The 21,535-nt window shown below is 41.4% G+C and overlaps 1 protein-coding gene across 4 annotated transcripts in view; it reads right to left on the reverse strand.

Moving 5' to 3' along the window:
• RBM33 (RNA binding motif protein 33) overlaps window positions 1-17,572 on the reverse strand; it is a 103,017-nt gene extending 85,445 nt beyond the window's left edge. For all 4 annotated transcript variants that reach the window (XM_084203918.1, XM_084203919.1, XM_084203917.1 and 1 more), the window contains exons 1-3: window positions 17,355-17,572; window positions 5,210-5,288; window positions 141-189 (exon numbers count right to left, since the gene is read on the reverse strand). In XM_084203918.1, the coding sequence (XP_084060044.1) occupies window positions 141-189; window positions 5,210-5,288; window positions 17,355-17,382 (156 nt within the window). In that variant the 5' untranslated portion in view covers window positions 17,383-17,572. The remainder of the gene's footprint in view (window positions 1-140; window positions 190-5,209; window positions 5,289-17,354) is intronic.
• Window positions 17,573-21,535: the final 3,963 nt, after the last annotated feature.

The following is a 21,535-nucleotide window of genomic DNA, read 5'->3' on the forward strand; positions in this document are numbered from 1 at the left end:
CCTCAGGAACCTGTGGCTGTCAGGCTTTGGGGAGGTGACTGTAAAATACATGATGTCAAACCAAACACCTGAACTGTCTAAGCTGAGCAACATTTACATTTTAATATTTGCAACAATTCACTTTAATGCACATCTCTTACCTTTTTTCCAGTTAGCAAATCCTCTCCAAGCAAGTCATCATCAAGTTCACTGTAAAACAGTAACAAATTTAAGAAACTGAACTTTACAAAACAAAACCAAAAACCTTACAGGGCATATGCCTTAAAAAAACTGCCTCAAGGAGAATTGTTGCCAAGCCAGCACAAAGCCTATTTTAGCAAAGCATTCAGGGAATAAAAGGTTTTTACTTTTCAGTGAAACAACAAATCATACATATTAAATAAGTCTGCTATTGTACAGGCATTTAATTCCTATATTCTCTCCTTTCCATATCCCCTCAACTAAACATAACATAGGAACCTAGCCAAGCACAGCTACAGCCAGCCAAAACACAGCCATTCTAGATCCTTCACTCCAAGGCCATTTAGACACATTGTCCAAACTCCAAACTGCTGATTTCCAGCTCCCCAGGGAGGACACGAGACAGGAATGTCCTGTGGGCAAGACTCAGTCTGCAGGTCCCCATGTGGCCTGAGCTGCAGTCAGCAAGGAGCTGGGAGGCTGGGAAGCTGGCTGGTTTGGGAGCCTGGACCTAGCCTGAAAGCCAGACTTAGGCCTTGATCTTTTATAAATACTTTATTTCCTCCTCCTCAAGTTGAGGTTAAGGTCAAACACACATTTCTTGGGTGACAAAATCAAATGCATGTTTCATCAGTTCTGTATTTGTGCCCAAGAATTCAGGAAGCACAGAAATATTGGCTTACAACACTTCTGCCATCACAGTGCAACTGCCCCATAAATACAATTCAGTGCAAGGAACTACATTCAAGGTGAGCTAAACTTCAGAAAAACTGCTCAGTTCCATTCCTCCTTCAGAGAAAGAATGATCCAGTGACAGAGATGACCAGATTCCCTTTCAGTAACAAATACTTGTTACTGACAAAAACATGTATTAGAATATGCATATCAATACTAAAATGAGATGCCAGTGATTTGAAATATGAGCTGTACTTTCAGAGGAGACTATTTCTACCTGCACACCTTAAATAAAACAAAGAGAAACAAAACCCACCACACCTTAGGGAGTACATAAAAACCCAATCATCCCAAGTGAGAATAGCCTACATGAACTGAAAAGGAATTTGTGTAAGAGTTCCTTAGAACTACATGGCAAATGCTTGAAAATGGGGAGACAATCTCAAAATGTAAATCAGTTGGTTTTCAGATGGATCAATCTCTTTCAGAGCCAATTACTGTACAGATAACATAGGAGGGAAGGGGTAGTGAGGGCTGTAAAACTCTTGTGGGCTAGGAAAGAACAAATGATACACCAAATAAGCCCTAAATAGGACATTAACACCAGGATACAGAATTTATCCACTGTTACTGATCACAAATAGTTCCAGGAATGACAGAACATTAACAAATAGCAATTGTTTTGTGCTCAATGTAATATGAAAAAAAAATTGGGAGATAAGACATATCACACATTCCAAAAAGCAAACTGACTCGAATTTTAGCCTTTTCTTTCAGAGACAGGAGACTCTATGGAACAGAAACGGTTGCAGAAGAATTTCCTACTTCAATTTTGCCTCTAAAAAAAAAATAAAAAAAACCCCACTAATCTTTTCAACTGTCAGTAATCTGACAAATGCATCAAAATATTTGAAAATATTTCCAGCACTATGGCCTACCACTGACAGCTTTTAATAAAACTGCACTAGAGAAATTCCAAGAGTTGGCAAGAGCATATGTTGCAGCAGCAGTCAGAGATAAAAACCAAGTTTGGTAGCAAGAAATTCAGATTAAGGAAAGGAATGCAAAAGAAAGTGAAAGATTAATTTAATTATCTAAACATACCTAGGCCTATTTACCACATTACTAAAAAGCATCCTTGATGTGATTGTTTAGGAAAAAAATTAACATCTGATCTGTAGAATGAACTGCAAACATACTCTAGATTTTCAGAAACAGACCTACTGCTTGACAGTCAAAAAAATTAACACTTAGATATTAATGAAGTTTGTAACAGAAGTAAAAAGTAGTTCAGAGGGTGCCCTTCAAAACCTCTTAAAATATTCAACATAATTCAGTATTTTCATTGATATATTAGATGAAAAATGACCATAAGTAACTTTTTGAGTAAACAAAGTAACAGTGAAAAACCTGCACAGTAAAGCGGAACCATCTCAAGCTCCTTTATAAGCAGCCAGATCTGAAGCTGTCTATAGAAAAAAGAGGGACCACAAGGACTAAATCTGACCATTAAGGAATAAAGCAAGCAAACAAAAGCAAACAACCATCAAGAAAGCAAAGAGAAAACCCTCTAACACTAACAGATCTTAGAGAGAAATAGACAAAAATGAATGGCTGCAATTTGATATCACACAAATCCACAAAAAATAAACTGAAATAAAAGTACACACCTATTCTAGTTCCAAAAGCATCTCGCCCTTGCTATCATCAAGACACAAAAGTCTTTCCAAAACCACAATACCAGGAAATTTTGGGTTAAGATAACTTTGGGTTGCTGCTCTCACAAGAAAGAGACAGATTTTCCTCCCCTTCCTCAAGTCCCAATACCCAACATTTTCCTCACTGAATACATTTAGCCTTCTCAAATAAGAAAAAAATAACCAAAAAAAAAAAAAAAAAAAAAAAAAAAAAAAAAAAAAAAAGCAGACAATAAAAAGTGGAAAGTTTTCAGCCAGGAGAGAGAAATCAGTAATCTCAAAGAAGGGTCTGAACAAGTGAATTTCAGCAAAAATCAGCTACTAAATCTGCCCTGTCATCTTGAAGGAGAGCACCAGAAATGCAGGTTTTTCTCAAACCCAAGCTTTGGGCTACTTAATGAGATAAATGTACAAATTAACGTGATAAAGACATCAGACTGGCCCTTTCAAGTCTCCAATTTCATAAGCATGCCTCATTAAACATGAGCAGTAGCAAGAACACAAATGTTTCAGGAAAAGAACTTGGAAAAAATGGGGGAAAGTCTCCAAGAACAATGTAACATTTGTATTCCCAAATAACTGGGGCCTTCCAGCTCTCAGTTAACACCCTCCAGGGTTGGAGAAAGGACAGAGATCTGAAAATTCAACATTTAATTATATATAAAATAAATATACTACTAATATATTACTTCTATATTCAAAAATATTATTTTCATTATTTAAATGACTGGGGGATGGGACTCAGTCAAGTAACAACACAGTAGGAGCTGATGGTTGATGAAGATGTGTGACTAACAGAACTACTCCATTTCCCCCTCCCAACTGATGCTTCAGTTGAAAACAACACACGAAGGATTAAAACCAAGATTACTGTGTTCATCATCCAGCCTTTTTTCCATCTTCAAGAAACTATGTCCCAAACTGAATTAGGCCAGTAGGTAAAACCCCCAAGCAATTACATCAGGCAACAAATCCGTGTACAACATCTATAATTGCCAAGACACCCACAGAACTCAACACTTACAAAGTGGGCTTTGCAATTCGAATAGAATACTATTAACCAAAAAAATATTCCAACACATACAAATAGTATTTTATTAGATACAGTTGTAAAATAAGATTTCTGAAATTATCAGCAAGATGAAACTTTAGAATATTCTGCTCTGCAACTGAAACCACTTCCCTCACAATTTCACTACTGAATTTTTGATCATCTCTCTTTAATAACATACAGCCAATAACAAACACATAAATTGAAACTTTTTTCTAAAACTAAATCCTTTTATACTTCAAAGTCTCAGCTCAGTGAAGATATTCTAAAACTACTGTCAAACCCTATTAAAATCAGCTTTGCACAAGCATTTTACCACGGGGCAAAAGCTTCCAACTTCTGATGTAACAGCTGCTTGACTCTTTCAGATCTTATCAAGTGATGAGAAGGGCAGCTAAACCTGAATGTGACCAGTCAGCAGCTAAGAGCCCACCCAGTTATGCAACAAAGGCCAAAAGTTCAGAAAATATTCTAATACAAAACATTCTGCCTGCAATACTGATTTTAAGGTTTCTGAATAGCCAATCCTGGGGACAGGAGGCAGCCCAGGAGGGACCCAGGCTGAGCAAGTTACTTTAATTACGCTCTTAAAGCACAGCAGCTCCTTGGTGCACCTCAGCACCCAACCCTCTAACAGCTGCACTGGCCTGACAGAGAGCAGACACTGCTCATCAGCAAACAGCAGAACACCCTGTGTACACCAGAGCTACTGCCCAAATTCCTCAGTCACATACTCCTGCAGCAATGAAAACTACCCACTCAACCTAGCAGAACACCAAGGAAGAAGAAACTAATGCCTCTGGAGTAACAATAAATGTAGAGCAGTTGATTTACCTCAAGGGCTCAGCTCAGTGGAAAACTACTTACAGTAAAATTTGTTTACTACAATCACTTGAGTGATTATTAGAGAAGACAGAAGTCTACTTGGAATATTTTATTCTCCCCTTTAGAGTGGAAAACCATTGGCAAAGTCTGAACAAGTCTATTACTAAAAAGGAATCATAGAAAAATAACAGAAATAAGTGAAATGTTTTCTCCCAGAAAGAGCATATCAGTGTAGCTAGCAGCTTGATTCCTGTCTCATAAAAGAACACACATTCTCCCCCAAAATAACCCAGAGCACACACACTTCTCTATCTTTAAAACAGTCATATTGTTGAAGAAGCCCATGCCGAAGCTCTCCTCCTCTTCCCCAATTTAAAATTGAAGTAGAACATTGAGGATAGAAATTTAAACATCAAGTTAAAGTAAAAAATATTTTTAAAATTAAGTTGGGCAAATTCAAGCCCTAGCAAATTATATTTAAACCACCTAGGTCTACTAAATATTTAAAAGGAAAACCAAAACATTAATTGCAAAATTACACACCACAAATACTTTGTATTTATCCAATTTTAAAAGGCATCTCTTCACAATGCTCTATATTCCTCAAGGCAAGTGCACGTTTGGCACGATCCAGCATTGGCTGACACATGCAAAACAACCAACATCTTCATTAGAATCTAAATGTGCACTGCTCTAAATGTTAGAGTACAAAATGCCAGAATGGGAAAACAGAACAACGCAATTCAGCATACAGAACTGAACATGGAAATATTGTATCTACCTGTCCCAGTCGTCATCTCCAGCTCTTCTTCTCCAAGACCTTTCTGCACCAGGCTTATCAAACTGATCAAAGTCATCATCTGTAAAGAAAAAAAGTGACTACATTAAACAATTCTTACTGAAATTGAAGCACAGAACAGAACTCTCCAACTAGTTCAAGTTAGAAAGTGGTGTGTTCATTGACAGCACTGGGCTCTCTGGCTCTCCATTCATTCACAAGTCTTACAAATTCATGTAATTGCTCAATACACCAATACAAATACATTACCCAACCCCCCAACCCCCCTACCCCTGCTTCCTATTAAAATGGATTAAAAGGAGTCCAAGGTTCTTTTTACACCTGCAGAGTCTCTTAGTTGAATTAAGTCAGTGGGCTTCCAAATGGGTCTGTGGTCTTCCGAGATCACAGTGACCTTTTACTTCTGCCTTGTTGGCAGGTTTTGGACCCCTTGGCTATAGCTCAAGTTTCAGGGCCCAGCTGCAGGATCACAGTTTCTTCATTTTCACAATAGCTCCAAATATTTATCCTGCTTCTTCAAACACACTAGGACAAGTAAGTGATTTATATCTTAGCCTTAACTACTCTATCTGCTAATAGTTAACTATTTCCCATTAATTTTACTCTTCTTGGTATCATTATAAATTGTTTTTATCCTCCTAACTAAATCCAACTAAACTCTTAACTCTTTCAGTTTCTTTAAACCTTTGATTCAAAATGAAAGGTTGCCAAAGCAACCACACAGATGGGATTTTCTGGGTGGGTGTAGGAGTGTGCACGTTATTTAGAAGATACAAAAATACCTTTTTCCACTTTTCAATTAGCATGAAGAAAACAGACCACCACAGAATTATGGAATCATTAAGGTTGGAAAAGACCTGTAAGATTGACAAGTTCAACCACCAACTCAGCTCCACCACCACGTTCACCATTAAACCATGTCCTCAAGTGCCATATCCAAATATTTTTGGAACCCTTCCAGGGAGGATGACTGTCTGGGTTTGGGTTGTTATTTGTCTCTGTTTAGACAAGGGTGAGATGGGCTTGTTTTTCGGGTTTTAAAAAACAAGGCTGGACTCTCAGGTTCGGTTTTTAAGGTTGTTTATTATTTCTTATTTACAAAAATTTTCTTTCTGTTTAGCTGGGGTCTGACTAGTAAGGTAGCTAAAGGCACTTTGACCGCCCACAGGGCGGCTACTTCTTTTTATAACAAAGTTTACGTAGACTATATTTATCTTTTGTTTCTAATACTTATAATTTTTATTACTAAGTGTACCTTTACTATAAACTTATCAAAAATACTTACGTCACTTGGAAAATGGAAGACAAGAAGAAGGAGGAAAAGCTATGTGGTAGGCTTTAACTCCTTCTATCTTGTTCTTTTCTAACTTTTTTGTACTAAATTTTAAAAACTGTGTTTAAGCTTATAAATGTTCTATTTCTATATCTTTTACACGCTAGTGATTCTTATGTCTTTACATATAGGTGGAACATCTTTTGCAGGGTTAAAGTTGAGCTACTAGGTACTTTTTGCAACATTTTAAGGCTTTCGAGCTCTTCAAGGGTTCTTTCGGTAGCTTTGGCTTTCAGGAGAAGTGCGCTGAGTTCTCACAGATGACTTCACTTCTGCCTGTTCCAAAGCTTTACAATCCTTTCAAACATGCAGTCTAAACCTCCCTTGGCAAAACTTTAGGCCTTTTCCTCTCATCCTGTCCTTTGTTACCTGGGGGAAGAGACAGACCCACCTGGCTACAGCCTCCTCTAAGAGAGATAAGGTCCCCCTGAGTCTCCTTTTCTCCAGGCTGACTCCCCCAGCTCCCTCAGCTGATCCTTGACAGACTTGTGCTCCAGACCCTGCACCAACTTCCCTGCCTTCCTCTGGACACACTCCAGCATCTCAGTGTCTTTCCTGTAGTCAGAGGCCCAAAACTGAGCACTGGATTTGAGGTATGGCCTCACCAGTATCAAGGGAAAAGGGATGATCACAGCCTTAGCCTTGCTGGCCACATGCACAAACCAAGATGGCCTTCTTGGCCCCCTGGGCACACTTCTGGCTCGTGGTCAGCCACTATCAACTGACATCTCCATGCTTCAACAACAAAAATCCCCAGAATGTACTACACAGCTTTGCCTCTTCTCACTGTTGTGACAAGGATCACCCGAGGGAAACAGAGCATAAGCTAAATCACTGGCAAAATCTGCCAGTGAAGGTCATTCCAGAAACAGCAGCTCCCCAGAAATGCACGGAACTGGAGGTAACATCATCTGCGAAATCTTTGCTTGCCTTGGAGGCCACAAGCTCAACTACTAACACTGAGCCTGCAAAGGCACTCTGAAAATAGGAGTTAACATCAGGACAGCACAGGGCAGGTCAGCAGCAGCAATGCAGCACAAGAGAGAAGTCAGGTGGAAAAACCATCACTCCTCAACTGGGGCAGTAAAACCACCAGAAGCCACTGAAGCAGATTACACTCTGTACCTAAATGTGCACTTGCCTGCCAAGAAACAACTGCTGCTCCTTATTTCTCTCAATAAATACTCTAATTTAGCCCACCACTTCCTCTTGCATAGCTTAGTTTGCAAATGACAATTTTGCTATTGAAATATGAAAAACTTCCATTTTTCTGCAAGAATATGCAAAGGTCATTTGCTCTGTTCAGACATTATGTCTTGTCACCAGTAAACTGGAAGCACATACCCTCACGTACACTCAACCTCCTCTCTCCCCTTCTCTGACTACAGCCCAACAGAGAATGCACACCTGGACTCACTCTCTGTTCACACATTTTAACAACTTGGGTAAGAATCAAACAACTGGACAAAAGTTATGCTCAACATGGAGGAAAACCTGCTGCAGTTGAATGGCCTGCAAAACACAGGAGGTCAAGCAATCAGTCCTTGCAGTCTGACACCGAATTAGGATTGCTAAAATGCCATAAATCAACTTACCCTTCTAAGTCTATTTGCATTCAACCCTTTCAACAAGTTCACTGCCAAGGAACAACTGTTTTATTCAACTGTGGTTTTTTGTTTGGTTGTTTTCTTTAATAAATCTCCAAAAGCAAACCTGTCTTCAGCTCTTTAAATGCAGCCCATATCCTTAAGTGAATATTTCCCATATGCAATGACAAACCTATTCATTCCTCCCTTCATTTTATCAAAATATCAGTATTAGCAACTGATGGAAGTTTAAAGGAAGGTCAAACCATTAAAGAGAAAATCCAGATCTTCCAACATCACTATATTAAGAATATTCAAACCTGAAATTTCAAGCACAAATAGCTATGAAAGAAAGAGGGCTCAGTAAGAATTATGATGCAACATTAGGCAAGTGTAGCAACTCTTTTATTTTGAAACAGTAGCTAGAAATAATTCTCCTTGATGATGTTCTCTCCTTTACTATCAACAGATGTGTGTATTTTAATATTTTATATTTTAACTGACTTGCATAAGCTAAAGCCATTGAAAACAGTTGTTTTACATTTCTCTGCTCAAACATCTACATATTGCAACCGCTTATTCCAATTCCTATGTCACTCACAGAGGCAAACTAAACAAATACACAAGTATTTCCCATCTTCCTCTTAAACACTAAATTAACTAATTCTGTGGTCTCTGGGGGAAAAGAAAAAAGCTCACATTGCTCTCTTTATGGTCATTCAAAACCATGCAGCAGTGCCTGTCTTAGTGCACTGACATTTTAAAGGCACAAATATCCTACACTAACACTATTCTTACAGCTGGATTACAGTAACCCACTGACCTGATGTAAGCACCACCAAAGATTATTTTTTAAGGTAAAATAAATGGTTTGGCAGCAACCCAAATAACAAGTGTCCACATATTGCCTAACACAGCTCAAGAAAATGACCACCATCAGGAAGACTGTAAATTCTTTTTAAGCTATGCCTGCTTGCTAGATATATTTTTTCATTTTGGGCACCCCTTTACACTAGATTTGCATTATAAACCAGGAGCACTTGAAGATCTGAGCTCTTAGCACACAATCCTTCCAGAGATGGACCTTCACATCAGCCAGGTTTAAATCTAGACAGCACAAAATTACACACTAAACCCTTCCTCTCTCCACATATAATCTCTCCACAGTACAGTGAAACACTTTTTGATACAACTCATGGTTGACTTTTCCAACCCAGATATCAAAGTTTCACAGCCATAAAAATGTTTCATCCTATTACTGCTGCTAGTGAAGAAATTATAGCAAAGGATAGTCCAAGATCTGCCAAGTTTCTGAACCTAGAAAGTGTGGACCAGAACTCTCACCACTCAGAACATCATGAACCTCCATGCTCCAGGTCTTCCAACCCCTCCAAATTTCTCACATCTTATTTCTTATTTATGAGCAACTTCTACCAAAATTCAGAGCTGAATCACATCCAGCAAAGCTCTTTTCCCAAGTGCCCTCTGGCAGGATGCACACAAAATCCTTAAAAAGACTGGTCCATTTGCCTGTAGTGACCGCACCTTGCAAGAACTGCTCCACACCTCCCCTTCACCTCCCTGTTCTCATCTCTTCTCTCCCCATCTCAACACACATGATATAAAGATCTTTGGGACAGAAGGAGATACCTTTTCTTTTTTATGCTTATTTGTTCTGTGACAGCTGACACTGACAATGACTGCTACAAATTATGCCATTTTGACATTAAGGACTGTCAGAGCCCAGAGCAGGCTGCAGCTTTCCTTTAGAAAAGGAGGTCACAAAAGTTACACACCTACAAACAGCCTTCTGCGCCAGCTTTATTTGTGAGACAGCAGCTCTGAAATGGACTCAGGCCTAGCACCTGCAATGTGCTGTGATACCTAACAGTCCTCATGAGCCATCATTTTCTCTCCATTTCTGAAACTTCACAGACATTTATTTTTCTTTGACCTGTGTAAGCAATAACATCATAAAATACCAGTAAATAACAATCAATATCACATTTATAGCTGCTTCTCCTTGAGAAACCTGTAAGTCAATGTTTGCATCACAGGTGGTTAAATGCCTGTAAAACATTAACTTGTACAGGAATAAAACCACTCAGCATCAGCAGAGTTCACAACCACTGAGAACAACAACCAAAGTTTATGTTTTTTTTAATAATTCTCAATATTACTGTGTGGAAGATAGTAGGAAAAAATGGATGGTGGATATACATGAAAATAAGGTTTTAAAGCATTCAAATGCCTATGGCAATGAAGAAGTTCTGTATCTCTTCCAGCAGTCATCCACAGCAACTGTTGCTAAGACACACCAGGCACTGGCCACAGTTCCTCCTCCAGCAAAGCTCACCAAGATGATGTTTGTGCATCAGCTGGGTACCAGCTGGAAGATGCTGATAGGTGATCTCTAAACACATTAAGCCCCCTCTGATTTCCAGGCAAAACCAGTAAGTAAAACAAAAAAGAACCCACAGCAAACCAAAGGAGACCTATAGGCCTATCAAACACCAAAAAAAGCAGTAACTGAATAAGGAAGCAGAACAGACCAGTTATAGAGGGAAAACAAAAGCAATCCACCACTTGGCTCTTCCTAAAGAGGCAGGGAAGTTTCAGGATGCTGCAGAGAAGGACTAATGCTGGCTGATTTGTCAGACCAGCCTGCCATGCAAGGCTCTGGCCAGCTGTGAAGCACAATAAACACAGACATACTTGGGTCCCTATGGCATTCAGTCTCTGAAAAATTCGTTTGCCCAGGATTTTTCTCCTGGAAAGCTGAGGAGTCTCAGAGAAAAGGAAAACAATTCTTATCTCATTTGCTTCTCCTGTGTTGTGCTCACATGTGGAATGTGTTTGGAGATTGTTTACCCACAGATGATTGTTCCATTGCATTCTGCTGTGAGTTGTTTTCACTCTTTGGCCAATCAGGGCCAAGCTGTGTCAAAACTCTGGAAGGAGTCACGAGTTTTCATTATTAACATGGAGTCAAATGCTCCATTCCTGCCTTCACTGAGGCATCTCCCAGCAAATACAACAGGCCCTACGCTAAAAGGTTCCTATTCTATTGATATTTACCCTGGTGCTGCACCAGCAGTGATGCCAAGTTGTTCTATACAGCTTATGTTCTGGTTTTATGATATATGGTCAAATCTGGTATCTTTTTTCCTGTTCTATGAGAACAGATCATCCACACCAGAAATCCACAAAATACAAGCCTCGTTTCTTCTCTGGCAGTGCTGATGACAGTTTCTAACTCTGTGGACACCCCTTCAATAAAGTCCTCACTAATTTCTTTGTGTAAAATGGAAGTCTTAAGCTGCACAGTCAAGTCTCACAAGCGTAGGAGGTGAATCAGCAGAACACTGCAGAGCTCTTAACATCTTAAAATGGTACTAAGAGCCTAAAAAGGTAGTCACACATAGCAACTGTTGCTACGATGGAGTATTTTACTGCAGTGACATGGCCAAGACTCCTGGAGTAAGGAAAACATTTGACAACTGCATTTTTAGTCCTCCCAGACCTACACCTAAAAGCTTTCTGGAACATTAACCAGGTGCTGTCTCACAAACCTGAACACTTCAAAATTCTGTGTTCTGGTTTGCTTCAGCATTACACTTTCATGACCACAAAGCTTATTATTGTAGTTTTAGGCACTCAAGACTTCTCCTGATTGAAAACAAGATGGAGATGCCACAATGATCCTATAATTCAATGGATAAAAAAGTCCTACGTTCTCTTTACCCAACAGGTCTCTCAATGAAGTAACTAAAACTCACTGCTTTGGGACAAAACAAAAATAAACCCGGGATTCTTTGACAGGTAAGGGAGCCAGTAAAAGGGAAAAAAAAAAAGAAAATAATAGAAAATTAGAGGAGAAAAGGTCATTTACCACATGAAAAACACCATTTCTCTGTTCTTCAAATAATACTGAATACAACAAGCCCATCTTGCTCTATCCCATTCAAAACACAAGACATGACAACTCGGCAGCATTTCAAGAGCAAGACTCCAGTTTAAAAACATTTTACCAGATTGTCTTAACATATTTCTACAAAATATTTTTCTTCATATTTCATTGTTAAAGGTTACACAACACATAGGAATTGTGAAAACTTGATTTTCTGCATCTGAGTACACCATGTAAAAACAGCTAAACAGTGAAGTGACTTTTGGTATCTCTCGCCATGCAACACAAAATAACAGGTTTCATGAGCAATGTCTGTGCTTGTAGCACAGGCTGCCAATGTAACTGTACTATTAAAAACAGTTTAACAAAAACTTCTGGTAACAAATCCTGACAGCATCTGGCAGGAAAAAAACCATGAGGTCAACAGGAATTTCTGAATCCAAGTCTATGCCACAAACCCAACACTTCATGAAGCCCACTACAAATCCAGTCCCACTTATTACAAAATAATCAACCTTTCTACACCATCACAAAAACCACGTTCAGTCTTACTATCACATTATGCACAAATACACCACACTCAAACACAAACAGTTTAGTTTATCTGTTCAGGGACAGACTCCAGACAGCCTTGATATTGGTAAACAATTACTCACAGAAGCCTTAAGTACTTGGTGACTAAGTATAACAACCTAATAACTGCCTAACACGTTCCTCAATTAGTGTATTTCGTGTCTTGTTTCCAAATTATTTCTGTAGACAAAGTTTAGCTTCCTCAAAGAAATGAACCAAAAAGTAAGTTCTACAAGAGAGAAATTATTTTTATCTTCTTATAACCAACTTTTTTTTAGAGTTTGTATGCAAAGCAAGTCACTAGCAGTATGCAAGATGAGAAATAATTATGCTATGCTGTCTGGAATTGAAATTTTCTAATCAATGCTTGAAAGAAAGAGGGCCTCTTCCTTTTCTTTTTTAATTAATAAACTACATCTAAACGCAAAACCACCAAGTCACAGAAAAAAAAATTACTTTTAAAGTCTGAAAAAATATATTTGCTTTGGAAAACCAAAAGTGCCATAGTCTTTGTATTAAAAATGCTGAACAGTGAAGGAAAACAGAGTTCAAATGAAATCCACATGAGCTTGGTTCCCAAATGGATTTGGACACTGATGAGAAACTGCATCTCTCCAGAAACTCTCCAGTATCTTTCCGAGCAAGCAAAAGTCATAGCATGTCACTTGGAGTTTTTTTGGTCAAGCCTGTGACAGCCATGATCTTAAATTATTCTGACAACAAATTCTATGTGATCTAAAATCTGAAGTTTAGTATTTGATACAAAAAAATTTGGCCTGGCCTTTGTAAAAACAACTGATACTAAGGCTATGTTTATTTCAGATGACCTGAAAAGAGAAGACATTCAGAAGAGTGAGACCTTGTCAAAAAAGCAGAGATTAAACATTGATGTGTTTTAAGGACATCTCCCTGCCTCAAGCACACTGAAGCAGGACTGGTTTTTGGCACTAGTTCTTAGTACAATGCTACATACAACACAAGTGCACTGGTTCATGGTACACCCTCAGCATATTATTTCATGAACTGTAAATTCTTTAGACCTCTAAGACTTGGAGGAGTGTGCATCACCCAGGCACAAATGCAGAATCTATTTCCAGTCCCTGGAGGACACTGCTGAACAGCCTGAAGCACAAGTTCAACTGAATTTGTCACCCTGGACAATTTCTACTGCATCCTTGGAAGAGACCACAACACACAGAATGTAGCACACGTGCTATTCTAGCAGAATCAGCTTTGCTCCACTTTTTATCACCTGCTTCACAAGAGGCTTTTAGAGCCCTGACATTGCTGAGTGCAACAGCAAACCTCAGACATGCTCAAATGGAATGAAGCTGCTGACAGCCTCAGAGGTAAAGAAACACCCATTCTGCTACTCTCCACGCAGGACTTCCAGCAGGAAGGGACACATCTGTCAGTGGGACCCTCTCCAACTCCTCCTCCACCCCATCCCATGTCATGACTCACAACCCCAAGACATCTCCACCCAAAGTATTCCAGGCTACTGACATTGATCAGAAGTAAACTAATCTGAAAAGAAAATTTACAATAATTTTCCCTTACTACAGAATGGCAGACAATGAAAAGATTCTCCTTGCTTTGTTTTGAACATGGTTTGTTGTTTAACCTGTAACCATCTCTCCCTAAATGAGACTAATATCTAGCTGCACAATGACTCCAGAAATATCAAGATAAATATCAAGAAAAAGGTTGTCACCTTATATGATCATTAAATCAAGTAATAGTCCAGGTCTGAAGGCAACCTCCAACACCACCTGGTCTCCCATGAAAAAGGGAGTCTAGATGAGATAATTTATCTAGCATCCTGTCCAAACATGTCCTGAAAGTCTCCAGTAACAGAGGTTCCATCATGTCCCTGAGAAAATTCTTCCAGTGACTGATTATCGTCCCTGTTTAAGAGTCTTTCTTGTAGCAAGTGAAGCCTCCCCCAGTGCAATTTGTAGCCACTGTCCCTTTGTCCCTTGCCTGCTCTGCATGGATCCTTGTGAAGAGAAAGCCTCCATCCTCTCTGTACTCACCTTCTAAGATTGTTACTCAATATTCAGCGTTTCCTCTGGTTCTGTTTTTGTATGTAAAATTGGAACAAAGTTTGGAATCAGTGCCTTATCAATGAGCAACTAGGAACCCTCAAGGTCCCTCATCATTAGCACACCCACCTCGACTTTTCAGGTTTCAACATGCAGCCATTCTACAACTTCAAGCAGGTTGGATCAGGCTGATTAGCTAAAGAATTTGCAAACTCTTATGCAACTGTGAATTACACCCAGAGAACTCACAGACCATCACTTCAAAACTTTCTAGTTTGTGAAACCCAACACCAGAAGAGCCTGAAACTTCATCCTTAGAAAGCTTTGCTGCACCAACACATCTGGTCACAAAAGTACTTGTGAATGATTTATTCTAAAGAATGACACCAGTATTTCCCCAAAGCTTTGAAAACTATAAATGAGCAATGAGCCCATACATGCTGTCCAACAGACACATCACCTTCCTTCCATCAAAAACATTTAAATGTTCAGCCAATGCAGACATTCCACATTTCATTCTCAGTCCTGTAACATACCCCTGCAGAGAACTTAAACTTCAATCTGCATCCTCAAAGCCAAAACAATCTAATTTTGTCAGCTGTTATGCTACAATGTCATCAAATTTACACTCATTTACAGCCCTAATACTTATTTTGTACTATTTTACCAATCATTAGCCTTTTTTTTTCTTTTTAAGAAAACAGTAGGGTGCTGTTATGCCCATATTTTAAAGTCTTTTCCTCACCCCAAAAATTCAAAAACTAAATCCCAAACATTAATTTCTACAGTTAAAATTTTAAATGGCCAAAACCACTTAGTTCAGAGCTTCTTTCACATGCTAACACTACTGACTTTAGATAGCAGTCCCCTCCCAAAAACACCTGCATATTCCATTTCTCTAAGTTCTAAGCTTTCTTGACAGGACTTTAAAAGTGTATTCAACAACCCCAACCAGGAATTTCCCCTGAGTAGTCACATGGACCACATAAGTGTGTGACCTGTGGGTTCCTCCATTCAGCAAGTGTTGCACCAAGAGTAAACAAACACTGTCTATATGGGGCAGGATCATATTTAAGTGGCCACCATTTACTGAGAAGCACAGTGTGAACGCTGAACAAACAACTGCTTGTGCCCACTTAAAAACAAAGGGATCCCAATTCACGCTTGGACACAAATGGAACTCCACAACAACCACAAAAATCGACCTTGAAATGGCAGTTTCACCACTTTGTTGAAGGCTGTCTGCTGCAGCACATGAAAGCACTTGAAGCAGTTTAAAACATGAGAACCAAAATGCTCCAAAAGTTAAATTTTCCTTAAATTACTTCATCCTCACAATACCACAATAACTTCCACCTAGTACATGAATGGCAACCTTACTTCCACATCACAAGTGGAACCACAGACCTGGACCACAGAAATTAGTACAAAGACTTTAGAAAAGTAACTTCAACATTGCAGTATATTTAAATACTATTATAACAATGCTCTAGGTATTAAACTATTTGCTGTTTTACCAGTAGTGCTGTCCTTCCTAGCCTTCTTCCCAAACTCAACTCCTAAATTTGGGAATTTCTTTTTAACATTTACTTTTATGTATGGCAAGACTTCCCATAAAAATGTAATTATGGATAAAAATGTAATTATGGTTATATGCCTTGTTACCCATCAAAACAACCATGGAGCACAGTCAGACCCCTCAGCTGAGTACTGAATCAACCACCCCCCCTCCCCCTCGACAGCAACTTACAGAGACTAAATCACCAAAAACTTTTGTACAGACAAGGACAAGTGGGTCAACTGACCACTCTGATCCATCTTTATCAAAAACTGCTACGCCTAATGAAAGCAAGCACAGAAACACACTACTTCTCTTAACTGCATCTCTCCTGAAGACTCCAGAGACCCCTGAAAAACTTACTTTTAATCACCCAACACAATATTCTCATTTTAAAGTTTACTTAATCAGAACTACAGAGCTGTCTATTAAAATGCTGCCTGTAGAGGTATCTGTATTGATGCAGAAGCACAGTGGAACAAACACCTGAAGTCTTGGAGTCAAACGCTGACTTCATTTTACACTCTTCAAGTGAGATCCTCTACTTCTAGATAAATAAATTATAACTACACCGCAGATTAAAGACGCATTACTCAAGCCACACACCTGTACCTGTAAAAACTATGTGGAAAAACACCAACCATCCCTAGAGGTGTTTAGAGAAAGACTGGACGTGGCACTTAGTACCGTGGTTCAGTTGATACGGTGCTGTTCGGCCATAGGTTAGACTGGATGGTCTCGGAGATGTTTTCCAACCTAACTGATCCTGCGAATGTCTTTCAATACAACCCAACCACGTCCCCCGAAGCCCCCGCACCCGCGGCGAGGCCGCTGTCCCTGCGGGCCCTGCCCCGCCGAGCGGCCGCAGCCCCTCCCTCCCCCGGCCGGCCCCCAGGACCGGAGCGGCGCTCCCGGGCCTCCGCGGTGCCGGGGCCGCTCCTGCCGCCCCGATCCGCGCCCCCCAGCCCCGACCACGCGGGACGCGCCGCCCCCAGCCGGGCCCGCGGCAGCGGCGGCGCCTCCGCCCCGGGCGGGCCCCGCAGGAGCCGGCGGTCCCCGCACCCCGCCGGCCGCGCCGCCCCGAGCCGGCCCCGCTCCCCCGGGCGCGGCCCGAGCACCCACCTGCGCCTCCTCCCAGCGCGGCAGCCATGGCTCTTCGCCCGGCCCAGGAGGCGGCGGGTCGCGGCAGCGCCGCGGTGCCGCCCGCCGGAGCGGCGGGTGCCGGTGCCGCGGCGAAGGACACGGGCGAGGGGCCGGGAAGGGCTCGGATTCAGCGCCCGGCGGGGCCCGCTCCCGCCGCCGGAGAACAACAAACTAGCACGACATGGCGGCCGCCACCGCTGCCGACGCCGCGCTGCATGCCGGGACGGCGGCGGACCTCGGGCCCTCCCTCCGCAGCGGGGGCGGGCGGGCGGCGCGCGCCGCTGGTTGGTCACGCCGGCGCCCCCCGCGCGTGCGCGGAGCGGGAGGGCGGCGCGCGTGCGCGGCGGCGGGGCGGGCGGGGCGCGTGCGCGGGGGCGGTGTGAGGGCGGAATGGCGGCCGGGGCGGGGCACGGGGCAACACGGGACGGGTTTGCTGTCCCGGCTGCGTGCGGGGCCGCGGAGCCGCTGCTGGTGCAGGCTCCCCTGGCCTGCGCAAACAGGGGGAGTGGGAGGGAGAGGCTCCCTCCTGGGGGTCTGTACGTGTCTCCTGCGGACGCGGGTGACTCCTCGTACCACCGCTGAAATGCGCGGCCCGCACTGAATCACGCGCTCAGTTAGGTTGGGAAAGACTTCTGAGATCATCGAGGCCAGACCGTGACCGAGCAGCAGCACAGCAATTACAGCCCGGCACCGAGTGCCACGTCCAGTCTTTCCTTAAAAGTTTCCAGGAACGGTGACTCCTCCACTCCTCCACCATCCTGGGCAGCCCATTCCAATCTCTAATGTTGCATTTTGTCTTCCTGGGCAGCCCATTCCAATCTCTAATCGCACATTTTGTCTTCCTGGGCAGCCCATTCCAATCTCTAACAGTGCATTTTGTCCCACCTGAACTCGGTGCAGCTCAAGGCTACTTCCTCCTGTCCTATCGCAAGATTGCTTTAGAAATGAGATCAGCACTCTGCTGATCACACCCTCCTTCAGGGGGTTTTAAAGAGTTATAAGGTTCCCCTAAGTCTCCTTTTCTCCAGGCTGAACACCCCCAGCTCCCTCAGCTGTTCCTCATCATTCTTGTTCTCCAGACCCTGCACCGGCTCCATTTCCTTTCTGTGAAGCCGCTCCAGCAGATCCAATGTCCTTCCTGAATGGAAGGTCCCAGAGCTGCACACATGGGGCTGTATTGAGGCTTTGGGAGTCACAGGTCCAGCTTGAACCACCGAGTTCAGCTGCCTGTTGGGTGACAAAAAAACATCTCAAGTCAATTCATAAAATACACCATGAAGGGGATGGCTCCAGGTGTGTTAAGTAGATCTGTGGTTCCCCCATCTTTCAAGGCTTGAGCATGCAGGGAAGTTAACCCGTGTATTAACTGAAGTGAAGAAGTTCAGATCATGTGGTTCGTGCTTCCCCACTCAAATCTCACCTGAGTTCATCTCCCTTTATGGTTCAGAGTTTCAACGCGCTCAGTTTAGTTTACTGCAAGCTGCAAATCCCTTCCTGCTGGAATTCCAAGCATTGCCCTCCTGGCTGCTTGGCTACTTGCCCCCCTCTCATTTTGAAAGGACCCAACGTGGCTGCTGAGTATATCAGCTTAGATCACTGATCAGAAAAGTAATTACCAAAAAGTTTTCCTTTTGACTTTCCTTCCTGACTTCTCCAAGTTTAAACTGGGAAATCCAGACTTCTGCACAGGCCAGGTTAAATGCAATATAAAATTATGCCATGATATAAAACAAACTTCTAGGTTATACTACTCGTAAGGAAACCAACTCTGACCTAAAACAATTTAATGGAGCCTACTATAACAAGACTAGCTCAAGTAAACGGCAAAACTTTCCCAGGTGGACAAGTCCTCATGGAAATAATTAACAATGTTAGTATTTAAATTATCAGCATTATCTGATTAAACCCTCGCTAGGAGAATAGGGAAGTTCTCATGTCACTTTGTTCTGTGCTCCCTGCAGACTTGTCTCTACATTGCATTTGATCTCATTTTTCAGGTTTTCTTCGCTACCATACAGCCAGAGGTTTATTCTTTATGTATTCCTACAAACTCACAGCCAGATTCTGCTTTAATGTGGGAAACTGGCCATCAATAGGTGATGGTTGCTGATAATTGAATGTGTCGTTCGTCAGTCCAGCTCTGACTGCCTGACATGGGGGGTGATAAGTGAATACAACAACTACCAATGGTAAAAACCCACGAGGATTTCAGTGGGGGGTTCAGGAGTTCACCAATTGCATCTTGGTACTGATCTTTCTTTCCTGAAGCTGGTTTGTAGTACAAAAGGGTTTCCTGGCAAGGGAAGGAGTTTCCTGGACCCTTTAAAGGTTGTGTGGGGCAAGACTCAGCCAGGCTCAGCTGCAGCGTGTTATAATTCACAGCTCTCCTGTCAAAATTCTCTGTATATCTTTTGTTTGATGGGGGGAAATTGTTAAACATTAACAGTGTTCACAATGGGCAGCTTTGTGGAATTCAGATATGTAGAAGAGTGCACTTTATGGATATTTTATGCTCTATATTTTTGCCCATTTTAATAGCAAATGTTTTTGACTGACAGTCCAAACAAAAACCAATTTACTGTTTTCTTAACAGACCAGTCCAATGTTAAAGAAGAATAACAGGACACTTAACTATTATTTTGTTCATATATAAACACTTTAGTCACTTTGCACAGCTCTGGTACAACAAAGTGGCCATTCCCAGGTGTCTGAACTTCAGCAGGTGTGAAACAGGGACCTAAATAGTAATGACAGAGACAGGTGTGGTAACTCTACTCACCTTCACTCAGAACTTTGTATGAATTTTCAAATTCCAGGAACTATCTGGATTCTGTATAAAAACTCCCAGCTTTTTCTCTGCACTACCTACACCATGCTATAAATGCAAATGTGCTCGTGTCTTTTCATTAACATACAGCTTCTGGAACTCATGAATTAAAATTATTGTATGTGAATTAATCATCATCAGTTTAAAAAATACTTTTGGAAGTTCTGCATAAATAACATATTTGCCTGTGCATCTTTCAAACAAATCCTGTTGCAGTCAGGAATGCAACAGCTTGTCTTGCAAGGGGATGAAGTAAATGACAGAGAGAGAATTCAAGATCCAATAATCCTGGTTCTGCATTCACTGCATTACTGGAGGTTGCTTTGCATTTCCTGCCTCAGATTTCTTCTTTTAAACCTCTTAGTAAACATTGTTGTGTCCTAACTTCTCTACATTAATCTATTGCTGCAGTAATAGTCATTATCACTTTTATTTACAGTGGGTTTGGATGTTAGCATTTTCTTTTAAAAAAATTTGTTACTTATTTCTGGAGTAGAAATAATCTTTTAAAAATCTTTTTTATACTTAAATCATTATTTATTTTTGCACTTTAGAATGGTTAAAAATCAGTCAGAAATCCAGTGCAGCAACCTTCCAAGTTTAATTCCAAGTTAATGAAACACTTGGAATTAATATGAGGGTGTTTAGAACAGTGTTATCAACAGCAAATGGTTCATAATTCCATAGACAAAATATACTTTTTACTTACTTTTGAACCACAATTACCTCTTTGTGTGCTTGCTTTCTAGTCTGGCAAAACCAGACTGAGTTTTCACAGCGTGGCAGGCTGTGCCAGATGGATGATCCAGTCTGGGTTTGGCTCATAACCTCCTTGTGCTGAACCTCTCAGTGACACCTGACATCTTCCATCCAAAGTTAAACCTGTCTCTGGGTAAAGTCCTCCAAACCAGACACTTAACAGTTCTTGGGTTATTTCAGCAATATCCTATGATGCAGCAAACGTTGTTGCACCTGACAGGAAATTTTGGATTTAAAATGCACAAATGAGGGGTGCAAAAGCAAATTTGCTCTCTTCTGGTGTCACTGGGCCTGATCTATGACCTGTTGGCAGTGACAGCAATCGTAGGAGGCAGCAGTACCTCTTGAAAGAGAGACGCAGGTGAAAGATGCTTTCCCTTTGGGCCAATCCCTGGAAGGGCAGAGGCAGATTAGGAAATTACAAAGAATTAAAAACTAATAAATGTCTTACTTGAGGGAAGAGAGCAGTGTGAGGATTAAAACAAAGTATATGAAAAACACTGGTGATAAACCTTGAACAGCAACATTTCTGAGTGTGTTACAGCCCCATGACTTACTGTAGTTTTAGAGCTGT

Source organism: Fringilla coelebs, assembly GCF_963513975.1.
Source record: "Fringilla coelebs genome assembly, chromosome: 1".
Taxonomy (NCBI): Eukaryota; Metazoa; Chordata; class Aves; order Passeriformes; family Fringillidae; genus Fringilla; species Fringilla coelebs.